The sequence below is a fragment of the Armigeres subalbatus genome, chromosome 1 (genome assembly GCF_024139115.2).
Source record: "Armigeres subalbatus isolate Guangzhou_Male chromosome 1, GZ_Asu_2, whole genome shotgun sequence".
In the NCBI taxonomy this organism is placed as follows: domain Eukaryota; kingdom Metazoa; phylum Arthropoda; class Insecta; order Diptera; family Culicidae; genus Armigeres; species Armigeres subalbatus.
Genome location: NC_085139.1, coordinates 271975158 through 272000537, shown reverse-complemented (window position 1 = coordinate 272000537; position 25380 = coordinate 271975158). Strand labels below are relative to the sequence as shown.

General features: G+C 42.6%; 1 protein-coding gene across 2 annotated transcripts in view; it reads right to left on the bottom strand.

Moving 5' to 3' along the window:
* Positions 1-14039: 14039 nt before the first annotated feature.
* The window catches only part of LOC134207608 (exportin-6), a 30084-nt gene continuing 18743 nt past the window's right edge, over positions 14040-25380 (bottom strand). For both annotated transcript variants that reach the window (XM_062683325.1, XM_062683324.1), the window contains exons 4-5: positions 15114-16961; positions 14040-14920 (exon numbers count right to left, since the gene is read on the bottom strand). In XM_062683325.1, coding sequence (XP_062539309.1) covers positions 14840-14920; positions 15114-16961 — 1929 coding nt within the window. In that variant the 3' untranslated portion in view covers positions 14040-14839. The remainder of the gene's footprint in view (positions 14921-15113; positions 16962-25380) is intronic.

Sequence of the window (25380 nt, the reverse complement as noted above, 5' to 3'; positions counted from 1 at the left end):
GTTTGTGAGATTTTGCAATGATTATTAAAGCTAACAGCTAGAAATGGCAGAATGTAAGGCAAACAGTAACCAGCGACATTGGCTTCAAAACTGGAATCGATAGGTCTTGGAGTGAACCCGCAAAAGCGTCGTCATACCCTTCACAAGGAAAACACGAACATTTGAGAATAAAGATGAACGGACATACCATCCTCTCCAAAATACTCATAAATACTTGGTATACAAAGAGAGAGAACTCGCCATCGGAAACACATAGAAGACGTGTGTGAAAAGGCTAGTAAGAAACTTCCTCGCTAAAAATACTGCTAGTAGGCAAAGTTATCAACCAGCCACGCTCGTGAAGATTGGGAGCATTAATTGAAGCAAACTCAGAATACGGTTCCACAATATACGGCAACCAGCGGAGACAAACCTCAGAAAATCCAAGGGTACAAAACACCCATTCACGGACATCAATGGTACTTAAAACCACGCATCCATGTGATTTTTCAGAGACAGGAAACCCCAATGAAAACAAGAACTGAATACCTGGCAAAAGAGATCTTGAAACCAAGGTTCAACCAAAACCAACTAAATAAGTTCATACAGACAACGATTGAGAAGGAAGAGTCGAATGGGACGTATTTGTCGGAGTCACAGACAACATACTGACATAGTTCTGCAGATGCATCCAAGGAGGGGGAACATAGAGTGGGAGCTTCGACCAAGAACAGGAGATTCCAACATCCAGGAGAGTTCGGAATACGTTAGGCCAGAATAAAAAAAGGAGAATATTTCAATCAACAATGGCACCAGCTATCTTCAGAAGGTTAATACGGACTACCAGGAACACATGAGAATATTCACAGATGAAGCAAAACGAAGGCTGGAGCAGCGTACGCGTTCTACGATGAGAATACTGACACTGTAAAAACAAACAAGGTGAACTCAAATTTCTATCACCAACGTGGAACGCGTGGAACTGTTGGCTATAAAAGCAGCAATCGAATGGGCACTACAGAAGTCATACTCCAGAGTTGTAATTTTGACGGACGCAGCAGTACGCTCTATCTTGAAGAACAGAAATGAATTAAGTCAACCACATAGCAAGCGGAAATTTTTACGCTACTCCAAAAAGAAGCAAGTCGTTATAAAATTCAATGGATTCCTAGCCATTGTGGCATTCGAGGAAATGAAGTAGCGACGAGCAGCGGTTGAGGCCACATCAGGACGACAAACGAAGCAAACAACTGTTAACGGTAGTGATGCTGTAAGAGAGCGAAAGAAGAATCGTGGGACGATTGGGAACGCAGTCGCTGAGACAAGTCAAGGGATATTGGTATAAAACTATACAAACGAAGTCCAAAAAACCGTGGTTTAAACATCTGATTCTAAACAATGGTGAAATTAGAAAGCTTAAGGATCCTTTCGGGGCACATCAATCTAAAGATAGGCGATATCGCTGAATGGAAACACGCAGAATGCGACTCCTGCGAGGAGGTTGAAATATAAAGCACATCCCATACGGTTGCGAAACACAACAGCATTGATCCAAATACCCAGCCTTGGAGTATTTCGAACCATTGGAAGAGATTTTAAAACAAGAAAGAGAAGCCAGCATGGCCAGATTCATCAATTTATCTTAGAAACAAAAATTCAAATCTGATCGGTGGATGCAACCTTCACCTCAAGTATAGAACAGAAGCAAATCCGAGGAAGAACCAAACAACAGTTAGGCGAGATGGGCAATTTTGGCTTTAGCCCGTCAGGGAGGACAAAAGCAAAAAATTCAAGTTCTTCGTCGAACCAATCGTTCCGTCGACTTAGCATTAGCATTAGCATTAGCATTGAGCAATTCGCACAAATTCGTAGGTGGTACAAGCCAAGACTATTGTAGAGAGTAGCATTACTTACATCCGTTACCTCAGATATTGATTTGGGACTAATCACTATCTCTTAGATGGAAGCATTGCACTTTCCAATATTCAAGATCTGTCCTGGCCACGTCCTTGCGAATGCTGAGGAAGGGGAAGGATGGTTAGTTGGACACCTACTTAAGAAAGATGCAGAGAACTCTACGACCTCTCATAGGTGCCACGGGAGGTTTTGAGATTGTGTGGAAGGTTATAACAGTAGGAATCGTTTTTTGGTAGAACGTGAAACACAGAAAGAACTAAGATAGAAATACAAAGTAGGAAAGGGACGAGCCTGGAATTGAACCCACGACCTCCTGCTTATAAGGCAGAAGCGGTAGCCATTACACCACCGAGCTCGTGAACCAATCGTTCCGTCGACTTCGTCCAATATACCCGACGTTGTTCTCCGCTGCGTCGTTTATTACTGCTTTGACTGTATTCCAGCAGTCCTCAAGAGGGGCCCCATCGAGCTCACCCTCTTCCGGCAACGCTGCCTCGAGATACTGCGCGTATGCAGTGGCGACATCAGGTTGCTTCAGTCGCTCTAGGTCGTACCGCGGCGGTCGTCGGTACCGAACATTGTTGATGACGGATAGTTTTGGGCGTAGTTTCACCATCACCAGATAGTGGTCAGGTCCACTAGCGTAGTGGACACTCGGTGGCGGTCATACTAACTGGTCTAAAACCGTTAGTAGTAGCAGGTGACTTCAACGCGTGGGCGGTGGACTGGGGATCCCGGTTCACCAATGCTAGAGGTCATATTCTGCTAGAGTCTCTAGCGGGACTTAATGTAGTCCTGCTGAATGAAGGCCAAGTGTCAACATTCAGAGGACCGAACAGTGAATCATGCATCGACGTGACCTTCTGCAGCGCGGGATGGACGTTGAATCCGGATTGGAGAGTACATGAAGGGTACACAGCTAGTGACCATCAGGAACTTCGTTTTATGGTTAGCTATACCCCCACTGGATCTAGAGCTACGAGAAATGTCAAAGGTGCTGACCGAGGATGGCGCACCTCACAGTTCGATCGAGAACTGCTAACTAATTGAATGATTACAGTGGGAAGATCGGACTTTGAACCTTAATGGTGACGAGTTGACCGATGTCTTGACACGAGCTTGCGACATGGCTATGCCAAGGAAATGTAAGCCATATGGGAACCGCAAACCAGCGTACTGGTGGACTGACGTGATAGCTGAACTTCGTAGATCTTGCCTTAAAGCCAAAAGAAGACTACGACGTGCAAGAAACAAGGTTGATCGACTTGATAGACGCCGGACGTTCCAGACAGCAAGCAGAACTCTAAACTACGAAATAAAGTGTAGTAAAAGAGCCTGCTTTGAAAGGCTGTGCAGTATGGCAAACAACACTCCATGGGGGGATGCTTACAGGATAGTGATGGCTAAAACAAATAGCACACCTCCTGAGAGATCTCCGGAGATGTTAGCTAGGATCGTTGAAGGGCTGTTCCCGAAGCATGATTCACCAGACTGGCCTGATACACCGTATAGGTCGGTTGACGTGGTCCCGTTAGTGACTATCGAAGAGCTTATCGAAACCGCAAGAGGTTTTAAGCTCAATAAGGCGCCGGGTTCGGATGGTATTGCGAACCTGGCCCTTAAACACGCGATTCTGCCGCTCCAGATATATTCAGGAGCTGCCTCCAACGTTGTCTGGATGAAGGAAACTTCCCAGATCGTTGAAAACGACAGAAAGGGAAAATCCATAAAGTACGTCACACAAAAATAGGTGATTTTAAATCCTTCGTCATGCTTTTTGTAACAAACCTTCAATATTTTTGTATCGATCGTCACTCTGATCTTAACCTCTTCCCCCCTAGAGGCGTGACGTACTTTGTGGATGGCCCCAAATTGGTGCTATTGCCCAAGCCTGGGAAATCCCCGGGATATCCTTCGGCATACAGACCGATTTGCCTTCTCGATGGAGCTGGTAAGCTGCTTGAGAGGGTTATTCTGAACAGATTGTCGACCTATACCGAGCGTACTGGTGGGCTATCAAACAACCAGTATGGCTTCCGTAAAGGTCGTTCCACCGTGGAAGCAATTCGATTGGTAACGGATACGGCCAGGATAGCAAGAGGTTTGAACAGGCGAGGTATTAGATACTGCGCATTGATTACACTTGATGTAAAAAATGCGTTTAACAATGCTAGCTGGGCAGCTATTGCTGACTCCCTGCACCGATTGAGAGTTCCGGATTACCTGTGCAGGATACTGAAAAGTTATTTTCAGAATAGGGTGCTGATATACGACACGGATGCTGGTCAAAAGTCGATCGTAGTGTCTGCGGGTGTTCCACAGGGGTCGATCCTCGGACCGGTTCTGTGGAATATTATGTACGATGGAGTATTACGCTTGAGTCTCCCGGCCGGTGTGAACATAGAAGGCTTCGAGGATGACGTAATGCTAGAGGTAACAGGAGACACTCTCGACGAAGTCGAACTAAAGGCTTCATACGCAATTGGCAGAGTGGAGGAATGGCTCAACTCGAGGCGGTTGTCCCTTGCACATCACAAGACGGAAGTCGTGGTGGTGCATAACCGCCATGGGTTGCAGCAAGCGAGGATAAGAGTAGGGACCTGCACAGTTAACTCCGTGAGGTCTCTTAAGCATCTGGGCGTGATGATCGACGATAAGCTCAATTTTACGAGCCACGTCGATTATGCATGTCAGCGGGCTTCATTGGCGATAAAATCTTTATCACGAATGATGTCCAACAGATCGGCGGTGCATAGTCAAGTGCGTAAGTTGATAGCGGGCGTAGCATTGTCTATCATCCGCTATGGCCGAAGTTGGGAAAGTTGCCTGTATCTGGAGAAAAATCCAACTTCGGTATAAAAAGCGGTATAAATTTATTCCGGATAGACAATACCATATCTTTATGCCCACCAAGTTTCATTCGATTCTGAGATGGGGCTGCCAGCCCCAGAAGGGTTGGCGCGAAACTCGTCAAATGATCCGAATAATTTTACCGAAAATTGTTTAATTATTTAACTAACATTTGAATACACCAAGCATTTGTAATAAAAAAAAAACTATAATACCGTGTACCCACGATAATATGAGCATTTTTAATCTAAACAATCATTCGAGTTTTGACTTGCAACGAGTCCGGAACGCGTGCGCGTGTGAAAAAAAGTTCCGAGTTGAACAAATCGACGCAGGATTGAAAATTGGTGCAAAGTTAAAATTCCAAGTGAAGAACATTTACCTACAAATAAACAAATCACAAAGTGAATAAAATGAAAAGAGTGCTACGATCAAACAGTGCCACGCAGTCCACGACGGTACCGATGGGCAACCGAAGTGGAGGCAGCCAAAAAACGACCGCTATAACAAATCGTACACGAGACACGAACTTGCAGACCCTATCCGAAGTGGCATTCCTTGAACCCATTGACTTGGAGAAGGAATCGCCGAACCATCCAATCGCTATCGGCAAAATACTAGTCCAGGGCCCTGTAGCATAATCAGACTAATAATATTAGCTACAAGTTACAAGTTACAAGTCAAAAAATTACAAGTACTTGTAATTTGTGTTGCATAAAAGTGATTCTCCAACTAATAATATTAGTACTTGTATTATTAGTAAGGTTGAAATGACAAGTCCGTCAGGTTCATTTACCTGTCAAAATTCATCCGACAGTTCACTGTCAATGCGGCGATAAATGATTTGTTTATGTTTTTCTGCAAGTTTGTACATAGAATACTGCGATAGGTATACACGGAACACGAATTTATTATCTTTCTCTCTTTAATTTATTGAAGCGGTTCAATCCGGTTTTGTGGTATTGGCATTTTTTACAAAGAAAAAGTAATGCAAACTTGAGTGATTTTTTACGTGGTTTTTATATGCGGATTTTAGGATTGACATAGGTTTTAATTATTGCGATTTGTACTTGCGGGTTTCAATTTACGTGTTTTGGGGAACTTATGCGGGTTTGGATTTTGTTTTTAGTCCAATAATTGAAATTGTTGAAATTATATAATAATAAATCAAATTTAGGCGATTTCTTGAAAGATAATTCATTGCAAAATTTATGTACAAAATACTTACTGACAAGTAAAGAAAAATTTAAGTAATTTTTCCTTTCTTTCCTATAATTGTTGTCAAAAATAGGGCAAGATGCATGGCCCCACCCGAGATTGTTCAGTACAACAAGTCACATTTTTGAGTTGAATAAAGTCAACTTTAGGTAAAAAGTCATTAAACTTTGCTAATATATAATATAATATGTTTGTACGTGGATTAAGGTAAACTACGTGGTGTTAGAAGAGTCATTTTACAAAAAATTGGGTTATTGGTGCATAGTACGGTTTTGAGCGAAAACAACCCACTTTTAATTAGTTAGCGCCCCACCATTTGAATTCCTTATGTCTTTCTTAATTCTCAGTTTTGTATTGGAACAAGAAATTTATTCTTAGTCATAGTATTTCACTGTATGGTAATTTAAAGCACTTTGAATAATAATTTCTTTCTCTTTTAAGCTTTTAAAACAATAAAACGATGAATATTTACTTTGCACAGCTGAAATAATAAAATAAAAGCTACTTGTAAATTAAATTACAGCACCATTCATACTTGTAAATGAAACTACAAGCCAACGCTAATAATTTGTACTTGTATTTTCTTTATGCAACAGTTACTTGTAAATTCTACTAATATTATTAGTGCGCTTTACTTGTAATATTAGACTTGTAAATTGATACTTGTAGATTCATTATGCAACAGAAAAATACAAGTTACAAGCTACTCTACTAATATTATTAGTGAAATTTCGATTATGCTACAGGCCCCAGGAAGCAGAAAGCAGAATACTAGCACAAAGCAGAAAGATATCGTAAAGCTTGGAAGACTGAGGTTCAAAGTTATTCTGGATCAGAAAGAGGCGTATCCACAACTGGAAAGAATCCAGTTCCACAAGTACAATCTGAAGATACACGCACCGATGTCCTTGCTGCAAACCATCTGCTTTGTGAAAGGGATACCGAAAGAGTAGGGGAAGGTGGGTAGACTTGATCCCCGGGGAGACTTGATCACCCCCTGTTTATTCGAGGACTAAAGTAGTTTTGTTCTAGCGTATTTTTTAGTATAGATCCTCTAGATAAATGATCTTTATGTGGTGAGTTTTTCTTTTGGATTGACAACCTTTCTTATTCTGCAGGGCGGTTTGTATGTTTTGACCTTCCTAAAGATTTTTGTATTGGCCAAGCAAAATTTGAACAACTTTTCATAACAATGACCAAATGGTTTCGTTTTTTTTTCACAGCACAAAGCCATAAATATGCTTAATGATCTGTACTGATGGAAATGTTAACATTTCATCAAAGTTTTAGGATATTTGGATTTGAAGTTATTGCCTCAACATGGGGACACTTGATCCCCCATTAGTCAAAAATTTGGCGAAAAAATTCAAAAAAAATATAAATCTATTCTCAGGCTTCTAATTTTTTGTAGATTTGACAGATTTGATGAAGGGTTGTCAGGAAAAAATATTTAATGCGTAGAAATCATAATAGCATGTGCTGTCAAATTCAATAGCAAAAATCGTTCACGTATACGCACAGCAATTCGAAAATTCCGCGTATTTGGAAGGAAAAATATTTAAAAAATCTGAGGGCGCCTTTCTAATTTTATCAAAGCAAGTTCTTGGAGAGGGATCAATTTCCCCCGAATATTTTAAAAGTCGATTTTTGACAGCACTCCAAAAAATCGATTGTGTGTCAATAACAATAATAATTTAAGGACTGTCATACATCAGTAAAGTTAAATACTATATTTCTTAGAGAGTCTGTGTGGAAATCGCGTATGTTTAGTTATTTTTGGCTGTGATACATCGGAAATCAGAAAAGGGGATCAAGTCTACCCAGTCTCCCCTACGACGAAGAGGAGATACGGAAAAACCTAACTTCCAATGTTCCAATCATCAAGGTGGAGAGAATAAAACGAAGAGCTCCGGGAGGAACAGGAGAGTTGGTACCAACAATAAACATCAAGGTAACAGTCAAAGGTCGAAACATCCCGGAATCATTTCGATTATACGATTGTCCCGTGAAAGCTGAGCTGTATGTGTTTCCGGTGAAGCAGTGTCAGAGGTGCTGGAGGTTCGGACACTCGCAAAAGTTCTGCAAAGCAAAATTCAGATGCGGAAGGTGCGCAGAAGAACACACACCGGACACCCAATGCACAAAAAACAACAAATGCAGCAACTGCGGAGGAGGTCATCAAGCCGGTGATAGGACCTGCAAAGAAAGAAAGCGTAGGGAAAAAATACTTTCCACAATGAGGACAGAGAAAGTAACCTATGCCGAAACGGAGTTTCTTTTCCCTAAGACGTGCAACAAGTACGAATTGCTGAACATCGAATCAGAATAGGAATTTCTGGAGCTTGACAACACCGACGCTTCGAAAAGTAGGTAGAGAAGAACAAATAAGTTACAGAGGCAACGGCCTTATCCTGAGATCAGGAACGACTGGGAAAGTTTGTCGCATGTAGTCAGACAGGAGGAGCCACAGGGGTATGACGTGATTGCAGTGGAATCGATGTTGGAAAGGGTGCGACAGGATCTTATCAAGTTGCTAAGATTGAGAACCTGGCTGCAACCGCCCAAGCAACCAGAAGTTCGGATAAGAAGGGCTATTTTGGCTTAATCAGCTTTCATTTTAAGTAATTTTTTATATGGTGGGAGCGTAAAAGTGAACTTTAAAGTTCCGTTAAAGATGTTTGGAACTTGATGTGAACCATAGTGAACCAATTAGTTCGGTTAAGAGTAAATTTAAGTAAAATCTGGTTGCTTGGGCGATCATAACTTCTGGTTGCTTGGGCGATCATAGAGCTGAGAGATGAGATCGCCAGGCGAATGTAGGGAGCGTTAACCGATTTGGAAACGGATCAACTGATTGTGTACACCTTCGGAAAAATCAACGAAATATTTGAAAGCTACCATGGACCTCCACAAGGAGAAAAAAGAATAGACCAGGAAATACAAAATGACCAGTAAAATTTCAATACTGCAACACAACATTCAGCGTATCAGACCAACACAAACGGAGGAAGACTTTTTGATGATCAACAACATAGACGTCGCGCTATTACAAGAAGTCTGGCTGTAGGTAGAGGAGCCATTTAAGTTAAAAAAAACTATCACCTGACATCTAGAAGAAGGCCAAGTGGATATGGAGGAGTGGGGATTCTGGCAAAGGAAGGAATCGATAGTGAAAACATTGAAATGCCAGAGTTTTCTTTCCTGGAAGCAGTAGGGATCAAAACCATAGAAGAAGGCAGAAGAATGTGTTTCATATCGGCGTACTTTCCGGCTAGTTCGAGCGGCCAAGTTACAGAGGACCTGAAGAAACTGTTCCACTTCATAGAATTCTTGGAAGGTGAAGTTGTTCTTGGAGCCGATCTGAATGCACATCACAACAGTTGGAGTCCGGATTTCCCAGAGTGCACCAGAGGAAAACTCATCAATCAGCTGGTGATGGATTCGAAGCTGGTACTGATGAATGACGGAACCGCCACTATGAGTCTGGCGCCTAGGAACAGGGAATCGGCAATCGACTTAACATTGGTATCGGCAGGAATTGCGCGAAAAGCGAAATGGGAAGTTTTAGATGAAGAATTTGGCAGCGCGCATCTCTCAATTAGAATAACGATTGGCGAGGAAATCCCAAGGATCGAAGGAAGTACCACGAAAATAAACGAAAGTAAGACAAGGCGATAGAAATACTAAACGCAATCCGGCCGCAATTCATATACGACCCGGACGAAATGCAGGAAATCTTTGAGCAAGCAATAGAAGAGGCTTCATACGTTGTCAAGAACAAAAAAGGGAACTACCTGAAGAAATGGTGGACGAAAAACATCTCAAGGCTGTACGACATCAAAAGGGTGGCGTTAAGGAACTATAACAGGGATAAAACAGAGAAAAACTATCTGGAGCTGCAAAAATGTAGAGCAATCTTCAAGAAGGAGTTTAGAAAAACCAAAAGAGCATACATCAAGGACCTGGGCGAAAAAATCGACGAAAATACACCTCCGAAACAGGTGTGGAATATAGTCAAAGGTATAGACACTTCGCGCACTGGAGATTATAGAAAATCGGAATTGCTGAACCGGGGAAAGCTGGTATACAGTGCGTCAATTACTATTTCGGTCACAAGTATTCCCCGGAAAGCTGTCCTGCAGTCGTAACGCATAAGGATTTTGAAGGTTTTGAAGTTTCATTGAAGGACGTGGAGATCCTGAACAACCTGAAGAAGAAGAAAAATCACTCGGCAGCTGGAGAAGATAAAATGACGTTCTACATTCTCAAAGGACTTGACAGCGGTCTTCAACTAAAAGTAGTCGAAATGCTTTCGGAGGTATTTTTATCGGAAAGAATTCCGGAGGAAAACGGAAATAAAACCAATTCCCAATCCAGGAGTAGGCTCTACACAACCGAGCTCAAAAAGACCGATTTCGTTAATGAATGTCAACTTGAAGCTAATCAACTCGGCAGTGAAAGACCGGTTAGTCTCGGTGGTGCAAATGAACGATTCAATTCCCAAGAATTCTTTCGGATTCAGAAACAACTGCTCGGCCCCGACATGTGTCAATTTCGTTGTGAACGAAATCACTGAAGCCAAAAAACGAAATCTCGAATGTCTGGTAATATTCATCGATGTGTCCAAGGCATTCGATTCGGTCAAGACAGATATGCTGTTGAACACTATGGCGAAGCAGAACATTCCAGAAAAATTAATATCATGGATCTACACATACTTGAAGGAGAGGACGCTTATCTTGAAGACGAAACAAGGAGAAATAACAACCCTGGTAAACCAAGGTTTGCCACAAGGATGCCCGCTGTCACCTGTACTTTTCAATCTCTATACAGCAAGCCTACATGAGGACAGTACAGAGGACGAAGTCTTGGTCCAGTTTGCTGATGATTTTGCAATGATTATTAAAGCTAACACCCTAGAAATGGCAGAATGTAAGGCAAACAGTAAACTAGCGACATTGGCTTCAAAACTGGAATCGATGGGTCTTGGAGTGAACCCGCAAAAAAGCGCTGTCATACCCTTCACAAGGAAAAACACGGAACATTTGAGAATAAAGATGAACGGACATATCATCCCTCTCCAAAATACTCATAAATACTTGGGGTATACAATGGACAGAGAACTGCGCCATCGGAAACACATAGAAGACGTGTGTGAAAAGGCTAGTAAGAAACTTCCTCTGCTAAAAATACTAGCTAGTAGGCAAAGCTATTCAAATCCAGCCACGCTCGTGAAGATTGGGAATGCATTAATACGAAGCAAACTAGAATACGGTTCCACAATATACGGCAACGCAGCGGAGACAAACCTCAGAAAAATCCAAGTGGTACAAAACACCTATCTACGGACATCAATGCAGTACTTAAAAACCACGCCCATCCATGTGATTCTTTCAGAGACAGGACAGACCCCAATGAAAACAAGAATTGAATACCTGGCAAAAAAGAAATCTTGAAAGCAAGGTTCAACCAAAACCAACTAAATAAGTTCATACAGACAACGATTGAGAAGGAAGAGTCGAATGGGACGTATTTGTCGGAGGTCACAGACAAGCATATCGACGTAGTTCTGCAGATGCATCCAAAGGAGGAGAACATAGAGTGCGAGCTTCGACCAAGAACAACAGGAGATTCCAACATCCAGTGGAGAGTTCGGAATACGTTAGGCCAGAATAAAAAAAAGGAGAATATTTCCAATCAACAATGGCACCAGCTATTCCTTCAGAAGGTTAATACGGACTACCAGGAACACATGAGAATATTCACAGATGGAAGCAAAACGAAGGCTGGAGCAGCGTACGCGTTCTACGATGAGAATACTGACACTGTAAAAACAAACAAGGTGAACTCAAATTCTACCATCACCAACGTGGAACGCGTGGAACTGTTGGCTATAAAAGCAGCAATCGAATGGGCACTACAGAAGTCATACTCCAGAGTTGTAATTTTGACGGACGCAGCTAGTGCATGCTCTATCTTGAAGAACAGAAATGAATTAAAGTCAAACTACATAGCATGGAAATTTTTTACGCTACTCCAAAAAGAAGAAGCAAGTCGTTATAAAATTCAATGGATTCCTAGCCATTGTGGCATTCGAGGAAATGAAGTAGCGGACCGAGCAGCGGTTGAGGCCACATCAGGACGACAAACGAAGCACAACTTGTTAACGGTAGGTGATGCTGTAAGAGTAGCGAAAGAAGAATCGTGGGACGATTGGGAACGCAGTTTCGCCGAGACAAGTCAAGAAAAAGGATATTGGTATAAAACTATACAAACGAAGCCCCAAAAAAAACCTTGGTTCAAACATCTGATTCTAAACAATGGTGAAATTAGAAAGCTTAGCAGGATCCGTTCGGGGCACATGCTAACTAAAGATAGGCGATATCAATGGAAATGGGAAAACACGGAAGAATGCGATCTCTGCGAGGAGGTTGAAAATATAAAGCACATCCTATACGATTGCCCGAAACACAACAGCATTAGATCCAAATACCCAGCCTTGGAGTATTTCGAACCATTGGAAGAGATTTTCAAACAAGAAAGAGAAGCCAGCATGACCCAGATTCATCAATTTCTCTTAGAAACAAAAATTCAAATCTGATCGGTGGATGCAACCTTCACCTTAAGTACATAGAACACGGCAAGCAAATCCGAGAAGAAATCCAAACAACAGTTAGGCGAGATGGGCCAATTTTGGCTTTAGCCTGTCAGTGAGGACAAAAGCAAAAAAAAAAATCTAAGCAATTTTTAATTTGAACCCCGTTCGTTTGATTATCGTTCAAATTAAAAAAGGTTCAAAAGTCATTTAGTATGTCGAATCGAGTAAAGAAAAATGGAACATCGTAAAACGGTACGCAGAATCAAAACAAACCAACAAAGAGTGCAGCCATGAACCAAATTGTCTGAGGCAAATATGGTAACCAGGGTCCACGGCACAATGAATAAATGAAAAATAAATAAATAATTACAATAAAACTGAAAAAAGTAATTAAATATAATAAATAATAACAAGGACTTTAATCTACAAACAGGCGTCAATGCAACATACAATTGGCCGGCCTTAGTCTGATAATAAATAAACATTTTTTTACATGAAAACCGCAAAAAAATATCACTCATTTTCTGGGAAAATCACAAACCAGATAGATAATGAGCAAGCGTCAAACTTGAGCAAATCCGATACACGCGCCACGAGTGATCGATTGGCCAACTAATGATTATCTGAATCGACCAGTAAATCAGTAAACGATGGAAATTTCACGAGTGTTATGTCAGTTTGTCTGTGATATTAACCTTTACGCACTATACACTAAGTGTAAAAAGCTCTCTACTCCAAGCATTGATATTCCGATTGGTGCTGTTAAGAACCCCATTTAAACAATCAAGCGACAATCAAACGAACTTCAATTCGACAATATCAGCCTCCAGCATCGTTAGTCATTCGTCGCCACGGCCACCACGTGCTCTCTATGTTCCTTTGCTGCTTGGCGCCAACCCCGTGTGCTTTAACTCTCTCAGTCATTGTCGCACTCTCTTTCGCTTGAGAGAGTGGAAGACCACCTAGCAGGGTTGTTCTCGGCACACCAACAAATGCGCTATTGTGGAGACGCATGGTAGCGCAAACTTTAGCTCCTATATGGATTTCAGACGAATGAAAAATACAACACATCACACTTTGCTTTCTCCTTTTTTATTACTGCTCAGCTAGATTATAGATGCTATAAATTTCCTGGAAATTATCTTCAATGGAAAATATTATGCGGAATAATATATCTTCATTTATTTCGACACATCGAGGGGCGGCGCTCTCTAGTTATATTTTATTATCTGTTTCTTCAGGAAACCATATTTGTAATACTACATCCTGATGATGCTTCTAGTGTCTCGTTCACCCGCCCTCACTGAATAGAATTTCATTTTGATAGCACGAAAATTAACAGTTTTTGTTTATATTGCAGATGAAATAGTGAATATCATATAAATAAACTTGTGCACAGATTTGATATCAAGAACTAAAAAAGAAACATACACGAAACGAATAAAGAATGTAGAAAACCAAACGAAACGCAATAAAGTATTTTGATTGATGGTATTATTTTTATAAAACTAATCTTTTTGAATATCACATGTTACAACTTCATTATAAAATAAAATCCTGATATAATATGATATCAAATATTTACGACTTAGATACTTGAATTTAATAAGAGAAAACTACGACTTCTCTGCGTATGTCATTCCGTACTAGTTACAATAAATTTTCAGACACTCTCTAGAGCAAGTTTTACCTGATCTTCAAAAGCAGATATCTCAACCTAAAAGAAACTTAAATAAAAATGTTCATCTATTTAGATAGATTTTGCTTCGCAACTTGTTAGTCGAATCACTGCGACTGTGTTTGTAAATACACAATTAGAAGAGCAAGATTTTAAACAGATGTTTTAGCACGCACAATTTTTTCACGATTTTTTATCTACGCTACTCGATTTTGATAATTTCATTACAATAGATCTTTTTGTGTCTGGGACGAGCGCTTCTTACTCTAATCTCTCGATTGTATTTTTGTTTTGTTCTTTTTTTTCTGTTTATTTTTCTTAAGTTGCGATCGTTATTAGTACTACTAAAAAAAGTATGGAATTTTCGTGAATTTCAGTTCTGCCCCACGCGTTTCTCACCCAATTTGAGGTTGCCTCTCTCAGCGACCTGGTTGTAATTTCTTGAGGTCTATTTGATTTTTGTTTGTCTCTGTGGGAGATGTGAATGAGATAGAGAGTTAATAATAGATGGAAATTTAAAGTCTGTTCCACAATGGCTGACGAGAATTTCGACGACGACGACAATGACGACTACTAACGACGGTGATGGCATTTCGGGATTAAGATGCTGAGCCATTCAGTTGGCAGCATTTGGTGTCTTGTATCAGCTGGTTCATGCGGTGAGCGAAGGTTGGATAGTCCTTTAAGAAATAAAGTTCAGAAAACATTATATTGGGCTTTGAATCAATGTGAAAACTTTTATTCTGTTTTTTGGCCAGAACTATTTTTTACTAGGTATGCTATTTTAGACACTATACGTTGCATCAAAGCACGAAATATTCGCAAGAAAACATTACGGAACAATATGAAAATCAATTAAATCGTATTCCTTACCGTAGCCAAGCAGACCTCCTCGAGCTGCTGTGAATCTGCCGGAAATCCGATCCCGGTGAATGTCTCGTGCAGTCGCTTCGTATCCACCTGGCCCATGCTAAACAGCACCCCCAGAAACAGCTCGTAGTGCAGTATTCCCTCGGGCGCCAACAGCGCCTTGATTATGGCAGCTTCGAACGATTGCAACAGATTCTCGCGGAAAAACTCCTTCTGGTACAGCTTCCACCGATCGTTTAAGGCCTCCAGCGACTGCAAGGTGGCACGCGTTACGTGCGGATCGTTTCCGCATACGATCGCCTGACCGTACGCATTCATGATGGCTGCGAACTGATCCGGATGTTCGAGGGCCGACTGCGGTTGCTGGATGACACCCGACGAACTGGGAGTGAGCTGCTTCAGTACGCTCGACTTGTAGAAATACTGCCACCGTTGCAACAGTATTCCATTGAACAGATTATAAAGCGATAAACTAACATCCGCATGGCCACTTTGTTCGCTCTTGCCTGTGTGTTCGCTGGAGAACACCATTGGCAGTACGTGCTCGATGGAAAAGTTCAAAATATCCGGCAGTAACGACACATTACCCGGTTGTTCTACAATAAGGAGGAACATTTTGAGCAGAATGTCCAGCGAACGGAAACGCTGTGAACCGATTTGTTCCGTTTTGGTCTTTCCCAAGAACAGCAGGATAATATTCTTCAAGAATACTTGACCAAGCTGCACCTGCAACGTTCTCAAAATACCGAGACAGAACTCAAATATTTTCTCTATCAGCAAGCAGTTCTTGCTGCTGGCTGCACTGTAGATGGCGAGTGTTTTTTCTATCACAGGTCTGTAGGCGGCCGCTAGCATCTGCTTAACGGAACTGCTCTGCTCCTGATAATACTCCAGAAGATTTCGCAACGTGCTAAGTACGATTGTGGCTACCGACACTATCTTCTCCTCCTGTCCGTAGTCCAACGAAGGATTACTACTGCTAAATGTATGGCCCAGGTCTATTCTAATCAAATCACCGGCTATAAATGCAATATATTCCTGTAGAAGTGCAGCGCGCCCCTCGAAGTTCTGCTCCGCCGTAGAACACCCCGCCCACGGCAGTACGAAGCAATTACAAATCGCTAGCCGCACAGTGAGCACCGTAGAACGTTCCAAATGCCTCAGATCGCTGTGCACCAATGGCTTTATCAACTGGACGAGGTACTTCGGTCGTAAGTTGGCACTGATACTAAGAATTAACTGCGCCGCCGCACTGGTCAACGTCTTCAGCTGGTCTCGTTTAATCTTCTGCGGGGGCGACAAAAACCGCGGAATGCAACCCACGAAATGCATCATTTCGGATTCTCCAAATGGAATGTGCGTGACGACCAACAGACTGCGCAACGTGATCAACGTCTGTCCGATCACGTCAACCAGCTCCGGTGCCAAAGCATGCATGTTTGCGAAGAAGTACTCCAGAGGATCGCCCGAAGCACTCGACACCATCTCCACCAGCTTGACAAGATCGTCGATCAATCGACCCAGCGAAGCGCTTATTTTCTCCGAGCGATCGTGCAGCAACGGGCTAACCCGGGCAATGATTTGGCACAGCGAAATGAAATCACGGAACTTGCAGCGCAACGCCGATCGGCTGTCTTCGTCGAGCAGTGCGAGGGCCGGCCGTGAGGCAATGTAGCTGGAACCGTTCAGCAGCATACCGCCAACCGTGGACAGGACCTGGCCGTACGGACCGTTTGCGTCGGAGGCAAACTCGGAGAGCGCCATATCGTACACTCGGATGGGTTCGATTTCCGCGATGAGGGCGATCGTGTCGATGCACTGGTTGAAGAAATGCTGCAGCTCGGTTTCGTTCTGGAAGGATATGAAGTACAGGATTAAGTAAGATTGGAGATTCACGAATACAATAATTGGATCTGATAACATTGTTGTGACAATTCAAACCGAAAATAAATAAATAAATATATAAAATTTTAAATACCTACATAAAAATTTCAAACAGATTCAATTATAGACGTTCATATTAAATTGTTGATTTCATTTCCTAGTCGAAATAAAGAAACAAAACGATAAAACAGTTACCGACACTATAGATATAAAAATCCATCGAACCAGCTCGAAGGCATTTCTTCTCCTTCCCAAATCATTTCAATCACTTGGTGTTTTTTTTTTCGTTCAGCCGGTCCAACTCCCAACTTTTAGATGCTCGGCCGGGTTTCCGTCCTTCCCAGCTACCGTTCTTCAGCTCTCGAAGAGCTTTTCTCATTTCGAGAAGCATTGGTGGCTCCACTGCTTGTCCATTTTCTTCAATCCTGATTCAATTCTACATGAGAGCCTATTTAGGCATTGGTTTGCTTTTAAATAAAACCTAAATCTAATAATTTGATAACCTATCTACTCTATTTACACTACAAGAATATTTGATAACCTAAATTGGAACTAGCGCCCTAATTGGTCCGAGAAGGCGAAACGAACCCTAAACCTCTCCTTGCACTCACCAAAGCGTTCGTTAAGAGTTTCCCGGCTAGATGGTGGACCTCAGATGTTCGTGTCCTGGGAGGGGTGTTCATTATCATCCTCAGAAACGTGTTTCGGACCCGTTGGAGTTTCAGATGATGCGTTTTTGCGCAGCTCTCCCAGACCGGCATGCCGTATTCGATCACGGGGAGGATGATTTGCATGTAGACAGCAAGCTTATTTTTCAGGGACAATGACGACCGACGGTTGATCAAAGGAGTAGTTTCAACAAGACGTTACACTTCATCACCGACTTGTCAACCGGTTGAGGGGAAATGAGCTCAAGCCAAGGTAGTCGGCCTTATTGGCTCATTTCACAGTCATGCCATTGAGGATGATTTTACAGTCCCCAGGCGGAACAAGTTTGGGAGATTTTGAGTGGGTCTTCGCCGCGATGATACAAATCTTCCAACTGGTGAGGTACTATGTCAGGGCATCCAGGCCTCGTTGAAGTTTTGCCACTAGCGCTCTGATCACTCTACCTTGGTAGACGATAGAGGTGTCATCTGCGAACAGAGACAGAATGCCGCCTTCTGGAGCTTTTGGCATGTCGGCGGTGAACAGATTAAACATCAGGATCTCCAGGATACTGCCCTGGGGGATGTCGTGCGCATTGGAACTCGCTCCGCTGATTGAGAATGTCCTTGCAGACAGGTAATTGTTGACGATTTTCACCAGGTAGCTGGGAAGATTGCAGCGTTGTAGTTTGTACACCAGGCCATCTTGCTATACATTGTCGAATGCCTTCTCGACATCGAGTAAGGCCATGGTGGTTGTTTTAGAGACAGACTTGTTCCGTCTGAGGACGTTGGTAACTCGGGTTAGTTGGTGTACGGTTGATAGACCGCGTCGGAAGCCAAACTGTTCCTCGAGCTAGATGTTGTGGTGATCGGCAGACTCAAGTAACCGGCTGTGAATCGCCTTTTCAAACAGCTTCGATAACCCTGCGAGAAGGCTGATTGGGCGATAACTTTTCGGAGAGGAAGGATCCTTCCCAGGTTTCCGGATGGGGATGACTTTGGCTGACTTCCAGGACGATGGGAAGTAGCTGAGCCGGAGACACTGATTGAAGATCAGCTCAAAGAACGGCTCGAGCTCGAGATTAAGGATGCTGTCAAAGCCTGGGGCCTTCATGTTCTTCGATGGTTTGATATAGGCCATCAATTCGCCAGCTGTGATCTTCAACTCCTTCGAGGAGTCGTTGGGAATAAGATGGATGTTGTTAGCAGGCTATCTTTTCTTATGTCTTTATTAGGGAGACTTTCAGCCCAAGGCTGGCTCGTCTCCGAGCATGCTATCTAACGGCTGCTTCGTGTAGACAGTTCTGTATCCTTCTCTGCAGGAGTTATCAAACGATCCTTAGCAAGAGCCATTGCTGTCTAATGGGATTAAAGGTGGAATGGGCCGAGGCTCAGATTTTAGGATTTTGGTTAGCTTCCAAAACGGCTTATCACAGTCTGGGAGAGCACGGATCTGATTGAAAAAATCACTATTTTTGGTCATGCGATTGCATCGGGTCTTAAGCGCAGGCAGCCCAGTACGTTGGTACTGCTTGCGAGTGACATTTTGCAGACGGATCAACGTTTAGGGTGTCAGTCCGCAGTCAACTTGATTATAAGTTAGCTCGTGCCGATTCACCAAAGTTCTAACTTCCGCCTCCACTGGATAGTGGTCCGAGCTGAACCGACTAAGAGACGTGATCGTTCATGTTCGTGATGAAGATGTCGAGCTTTTAATTAGTCCCGGACCATGTCACCGTGACCGGGTAGGGCTGTCAGGGCTCAGGATGGTGTAGTGGCTTTCTAGCTCGTCGTTGCACCAGACGACTCCGTTCCGGTTTGAGCCGGTGTGTCCCCACGATTTAAATTTGCGTTCAGGTCTCCGGCGATGATGAACTGCCCTGCTGCTGAGTGAGCTTGACTATATCCGTTCGAAATTCGGCCGACGTGCCGTCATCGATGAACATGGTGACTTCCACTCCACGGAAGTGGTGACTTCCACTTCAACGGCTTCGAATATTTTGAGCCTAAAATCCGGCAGCAGGCGGCAGGCGATGTTGCTCCGCAAGGCGATTACCACTTATCCCCCTCTGGAGTTTGTTCGATTGTACCTCACCAGCCTAAAACCCCGAATAATTGCGCTTACCTCGGGTTTCAGATGGGTTTCGGTGATGAAAGCCGCGTCAATCTCCTTCTCCTGGAGGAAATAGCTGAGCTCGACGATTTTGCTCTTGAGCGAGCAAGCGTTCTATTTTACCAGACCCAACCTAGCCATTTTCAAACCGGAATTTGCAGCCGAGGCGCAAATTGGCTGAATATCGCAGTCAGCTGCTCCGGGGTGTAGAGCGGAGCGTTATTCTCCGGGAATAGAGGGTACTCATATTGCTGCCAGCGGAATCCTGGGGGAGGCAGCGGCCGCCTTTTGCTGGTGGACGGATTGGATGTTGCTTTGCTTGGCTTGACTTCCGGTGGGACCGAGGCAGCAACAGCTGCGAGTCTTCTTTGCGGTTGCAGCAGCGGAAGGACCGGGAACGATGCACGGGTTTGTACTTTGTCTACTCGACGACGGTTCTGTTGATGACCTTGATTTGCTTGAGTAGCTTCAGCGTGATAGTACCGTGCTCCAGATGCTGATCACGGTAGGTCCGGGAAGTGTCATGCCGGCGGATTTTGTAAATGTTGGGCGGCTTCAAACCACTTTCCTCCAGAGCTTCCTTCAGCTCCTTTTCATCCACGTCGTCAAGGCCACGCAGCACGAATTTGAGGGGCTTGCTGCCGGGGACGTCGTGGGTGTAAAACTGCAGGGTTGTTACGGAGATCCTGAAATATTTTCCGCGTCAAATCCGCGCCGACTAAAATCAAATCCGCGCCATTTCCGCGCGACATGAAATTCATTCCGCGCCAAGTCCGCGCGATCCGGATCTAAATTCTAAGCAAATATACGTTAAATGTCAATTTTTGTCTAATTTTTACCATTCTTACTTATTCATCCCAAAGATTTCTGCGGGTCATCCTCCGGAAATTCTCCCGGAAATTTTCATGGAAATGTTTTCAGAAATCCAACTGCCCGTGGATCTGCTGAAGTGCAGAAGTTGCTCCAAATTATCTGTGGAAATTCTTCCGAGAACATCTGTGGGAATTCCTTCGAGTATTCTTACAAAAATTCCCCTGGGAAATTATTTTGTAATTCATTTGGGAAATTTGTCGTGAATTCAAGTAAATTCTCCACAAAAATATCTGCGGAATATCTTCAGAGCTTGCTTGCAGAAATCCCTTCATGAATTCCTACGGAAAGCGCTTTAGGAATTCTTGCAAAAAATTATTGGAGACTTGCTGCGGAAAAACTCCCGGTTCTATTTTTGAGCACTTATTAAAGAATTATCTGTGATCATCGCTATAACTCTTTTGTAAATTCAAGGCGGCATTGTTTTCGATTTTCTATAGTCATTCCTGCGGTCACAGCTCCAGGAAATTTTTCCAAAAATGTCTTTATAATTTTTCGGGTTTTTAATGCTGCAGAAATCCTCTTTACGCTGTGGAAATTTATTTGCAAGGAATTTATACAAGGATCATCAGTTTCTTCGTTTTCTGTTGGTAATCCTGTAAAATACCACCGGAGTTAGTCGAAAATATCATAAAAAACCCGCCAGAGCCCAGAAATAACTTTTGAGAATCATCTTCTAATTTTGGATCGACTTTCTGCGGAAGAACTTATTAAATTAAGAGGCATCTGCATTAAATCACAGAACATTTTTATGTTTTCAATTGTTGTATAAACCTTTATACGTACTAGATGAATGTTATAAAGGAAAAATAAAATGTTCCAATATGAAAGAATTCCTGACGACTTTAGAAAAATTATATGCTGAGCAGTGGTGCAATTTATCAACAATGCCTGCTGAGTGTGATTCTTTTGTTTTGTATTTTTCTCTGCTCCTCTTCGCCTGTGATGGTGTCTTTCAGTCAGTAAGACAAAGCAGGAGTAGATTAGCTTACTCGGTTTGCCTACAGCGGGCTGAAGCTGGTGATCACTTGGCACAAATTTCCTGTCATTGTCTTTCAAGTGATAGTATTCACCCATGCATTTATATAGGGCCGTCGCATTCACGCAGCAGCGAGTGAACTGAATGGACTGTCACTGCGGGCTGCGTGTGCAATGAGAAGAGAGGTCTTTTGTTTACTCTTTCTTTGATTGTTGCTGCTAACCATTTTCAGTTTTCACTGTTAGGAAGTGAGTGTGAAGAGGATATGGTATCAATTTCAACAAATTTCAGTCACTGAGATTGAGAATTCGCACCACTGAGCTGAGTGTTCCATTATGAAAGAATTCCTGACGACTTTAGAAAAATTATATGCTGAGTGGTTCATCGTAAATGAAACAACCAATCAGAAACTGACAAATATCTTGGAATTACAAAGAAATTGACAAGATGAAAATGAGTGTTCATGTCCTTCAATAGACATTGTTTGTGTGCGTCGTGGCGTATCTCTCCTCATAACATTTGTTTACATAATGTTTGAGAGTGTAATGCATGCCATCAAATAAGGACTTGGACATATCCGAAAAATAATGTTAATAAACTTGAAACGCAAATTTGTTCTCAACAAGATTTGGTAATGAAAATAAAGCCCATCTAGATAGGCATAAAACTAATTTTCAAATAAACTTCCTTAGATTTTTTCTTAGAAGTTTCCACCTAAAACTAAATCCGCGCGAAACCCTAAAATCGTTATGTAAATCCGCGCCAAATCCGAAAATCGCGAAATCCGCGTAGTCGTAACAACCCTGAAACTGGAACCGTTTCACATTCAGTTACTACAGCACCTTGTTGAAATGAGACCTTCCCTTTGTCATTAGTTTCACACCTTCGACGGACAGTCGAAAGGTGCACTTTAGGCCCTGGGCGATCAGTTTCCAGAGGTCAAGACGAAGGTCCGACGGGTCCCCTTTCACGAAAATCGGCGGGCACTTCTCCTTCTGGTGATTTATCGTGGAACAGAGGCTGTTGCTTCTTCCGCTTTATTGTGGTACCCAGCGAATTGCCGGCGTCACCATCCTTGAGCGAGAAATACTTGATGCTCAAGAGAAGATTTTTATTTCCCGCGTCGGAAGCAACCTCCTTCGATGAACTTTTTTGCGTTTTATTCGCGACCGGATTGGTTGCGGTATCTTCCATGACGGCTCCAGGATGAACGCAAGCGAAAACGTAAACACAGCGAACAAGCTAGAAAAAACACTTGGAAAAAAATGCGCATGCAAAACATGCACGTCCGTACGTGCTGCAGTCACAAACTGGAATGCATGCATAAATAAATTTATTTGCTGCTCCTGCATTTATACTAAACTAGTTCACCCGGCAGACGTTGTCCTGCATATTAGGCGAAAATGCGCGTTGTGAACTGCCTATGCAAAAATTCCATACGAAAATTTACTTTAGTTTTTTACAATCTACTCAACTTTACTTGCAATTTTCACATGAGGAAATATTATATAAACCCGTCGGAAACGATAACGAACATATCTGCTGAAGGATCGAGAGAATTCATCTAGCCGTTTTTGAGTTATGCGGATACGAACACAGACCATTTCATTTTTATTATATAGAAGATTACTGACAGCTACTGTTATACTTCATCGCTTGTTTGATTATCAACACTCCTCCTCGATCGATGGATGTATGGCGTCGTAAGCATATCTGCGATCATTTCATCAGTTGAAAGATACACTGGATCGATGTTCCTTCTTGTTTTATTTGACGCACAAAGCGGTGTTTTGTTTTAACGTATTTTGCTTTACTATTAATACTTGCTGCACCAATATGCTTTATGCAACTTTCATTATCTTCATATATTCTTATTGGTAGACTGCGGTCGAAAAAGATTCGCCACCGCACCAAATGTGTCATGTACAAGACGTTAATAAGACCGGTAGTCCTCTACGGACATGAAACATGAACAATGCTCGAGGAGGACTTGCAAGCACTCGGAGTATTCGAGAGACGGATGCTTAGGACCATCTTTGGCGGTGTACAAGAAGACGGTGTGTGGCGGCGAAGAATGAACCATGAGCTCGCCCAGCTCTACGGCGAACCCAGTATCCAGAAGGTAGCTAAAGCCGGAAGGGTACGATGGGCAGGGCATGTTGCAAGAATGCCGGACAGCAACCCTGCAAAGATGGTGTTCGCTTCCGATCCGGCAGGTACGAGACGACGTGGAGCGCAGCGAGCGAGATGGGCAGACCAGGTGCAGAACGACTTGGCGAGCGTGGGGCGTATTCGAGGATGGAGAGATGCGGCCTCGAACCGTGTATTGTGGCGTCAAATTGTTGATTCAGTGTTATCTGTATAGATGTAGACTAAATAAATTAAATGAATGAATATTGTTATTGGTAGTTTGGTACTGATTCACAGCTTTCTGCCAAAGCCACATTATTCTGCTTCCGTGCTGCTTAGTTGGTCTTATTCTACGAGTGGAGTTATGTGAGATTGCTCGAATGACGTGAGAAGAGTCGTATAGCCCCATTTGAATATGTAACATGGTCACCTCACGTGAGAATTGCTAATATCGACTCACCTCACGTTTCTCGACTCGTGGAATAAGCCCAAGTGTAACGTTGACCTACTTTCTAGAGCATCCGGACGTTGATTTCCTGTCTCTGGTATCTCCAGCCCAGTCGGCATTTATAAAAAACTTCTAATGGAGATGAATTGCCGTCGAGATGCAACTCGTAATCAATTGTACACTTCAAATATCTTCAAATCCTTTTTACCTCCACCCAATCGGATTGCGTTGGTCGACTAGTCTTTCTTCCTAAGATTGAAACTGCTGCTGCTATATCAAGACGAGTATTGATAGCCACATATAACAATCCTTCAATTAGGCTTGCATATGATTATTATTCTACAACTCCTCTATTTCCTCCTTTGGTTGTAGGTGGCTTGGATCCAGCGGAATCTTGATTTTTTAGCATCGTCCATGCCAAAACGCGACAGTAGCTTCCGAATATATGATTTTTGATTCAAAGCAATGTGATCGTTTGGACGTGTAGTCTGAAGTCCCAGAAAATATTTCATTGTCTTCGTAATGTCACTTCAAACTTTGATTCAGTGTTTCCATTATTTCTTTGTATTCGTCTTCAGTTACACATACTACAATGCAATCATCTACGTATACGGCTAAATATGCAGTTCTTCCTTTTCGATTTCTAACGTACAAACAAGAATCGTTCGCAGAAGGCTTAATATTCATTCTTGAGGGTACTTTGTCTAGTGTTTTATTCCAAAATTTGCAGATTGCTTCAATCCATAAAGACCCTTTTGAAGACGATATGCATAGTGCTTATCATCAATTATTACACAGCCGGGTGGCTGACGCATGTAGACTGATTCCTCAAGTTGACCATTGAGATAAGCAGTTTTTACATCTGCATGTTTGATCAGCTAATTTCGTTGTACGTCTATTGATAGAAGCGTCCGAAATGTTACAATCTTCACGACAGAAGCAAGTACTTCATCATAATCGGTTCCGAACTTCTGCGTAAACCATTGTGGCACTAATCGTGCTTTGTAGCGGGCTACATTTTCGTTTCCATCTAAGGCCGATACAAATATTTAAAAACAATTATGTCTCCCCCCCCCCTCGGTTTTTTTAGACCAAAAAAAATATTTTGAGAGTGCAACAACAAAACCTTCCTTCTTCTTCTTATTGGCATTACATCCCCACACTGGGACACAGCCGCCTCGCAGCTTAGTGTTCAT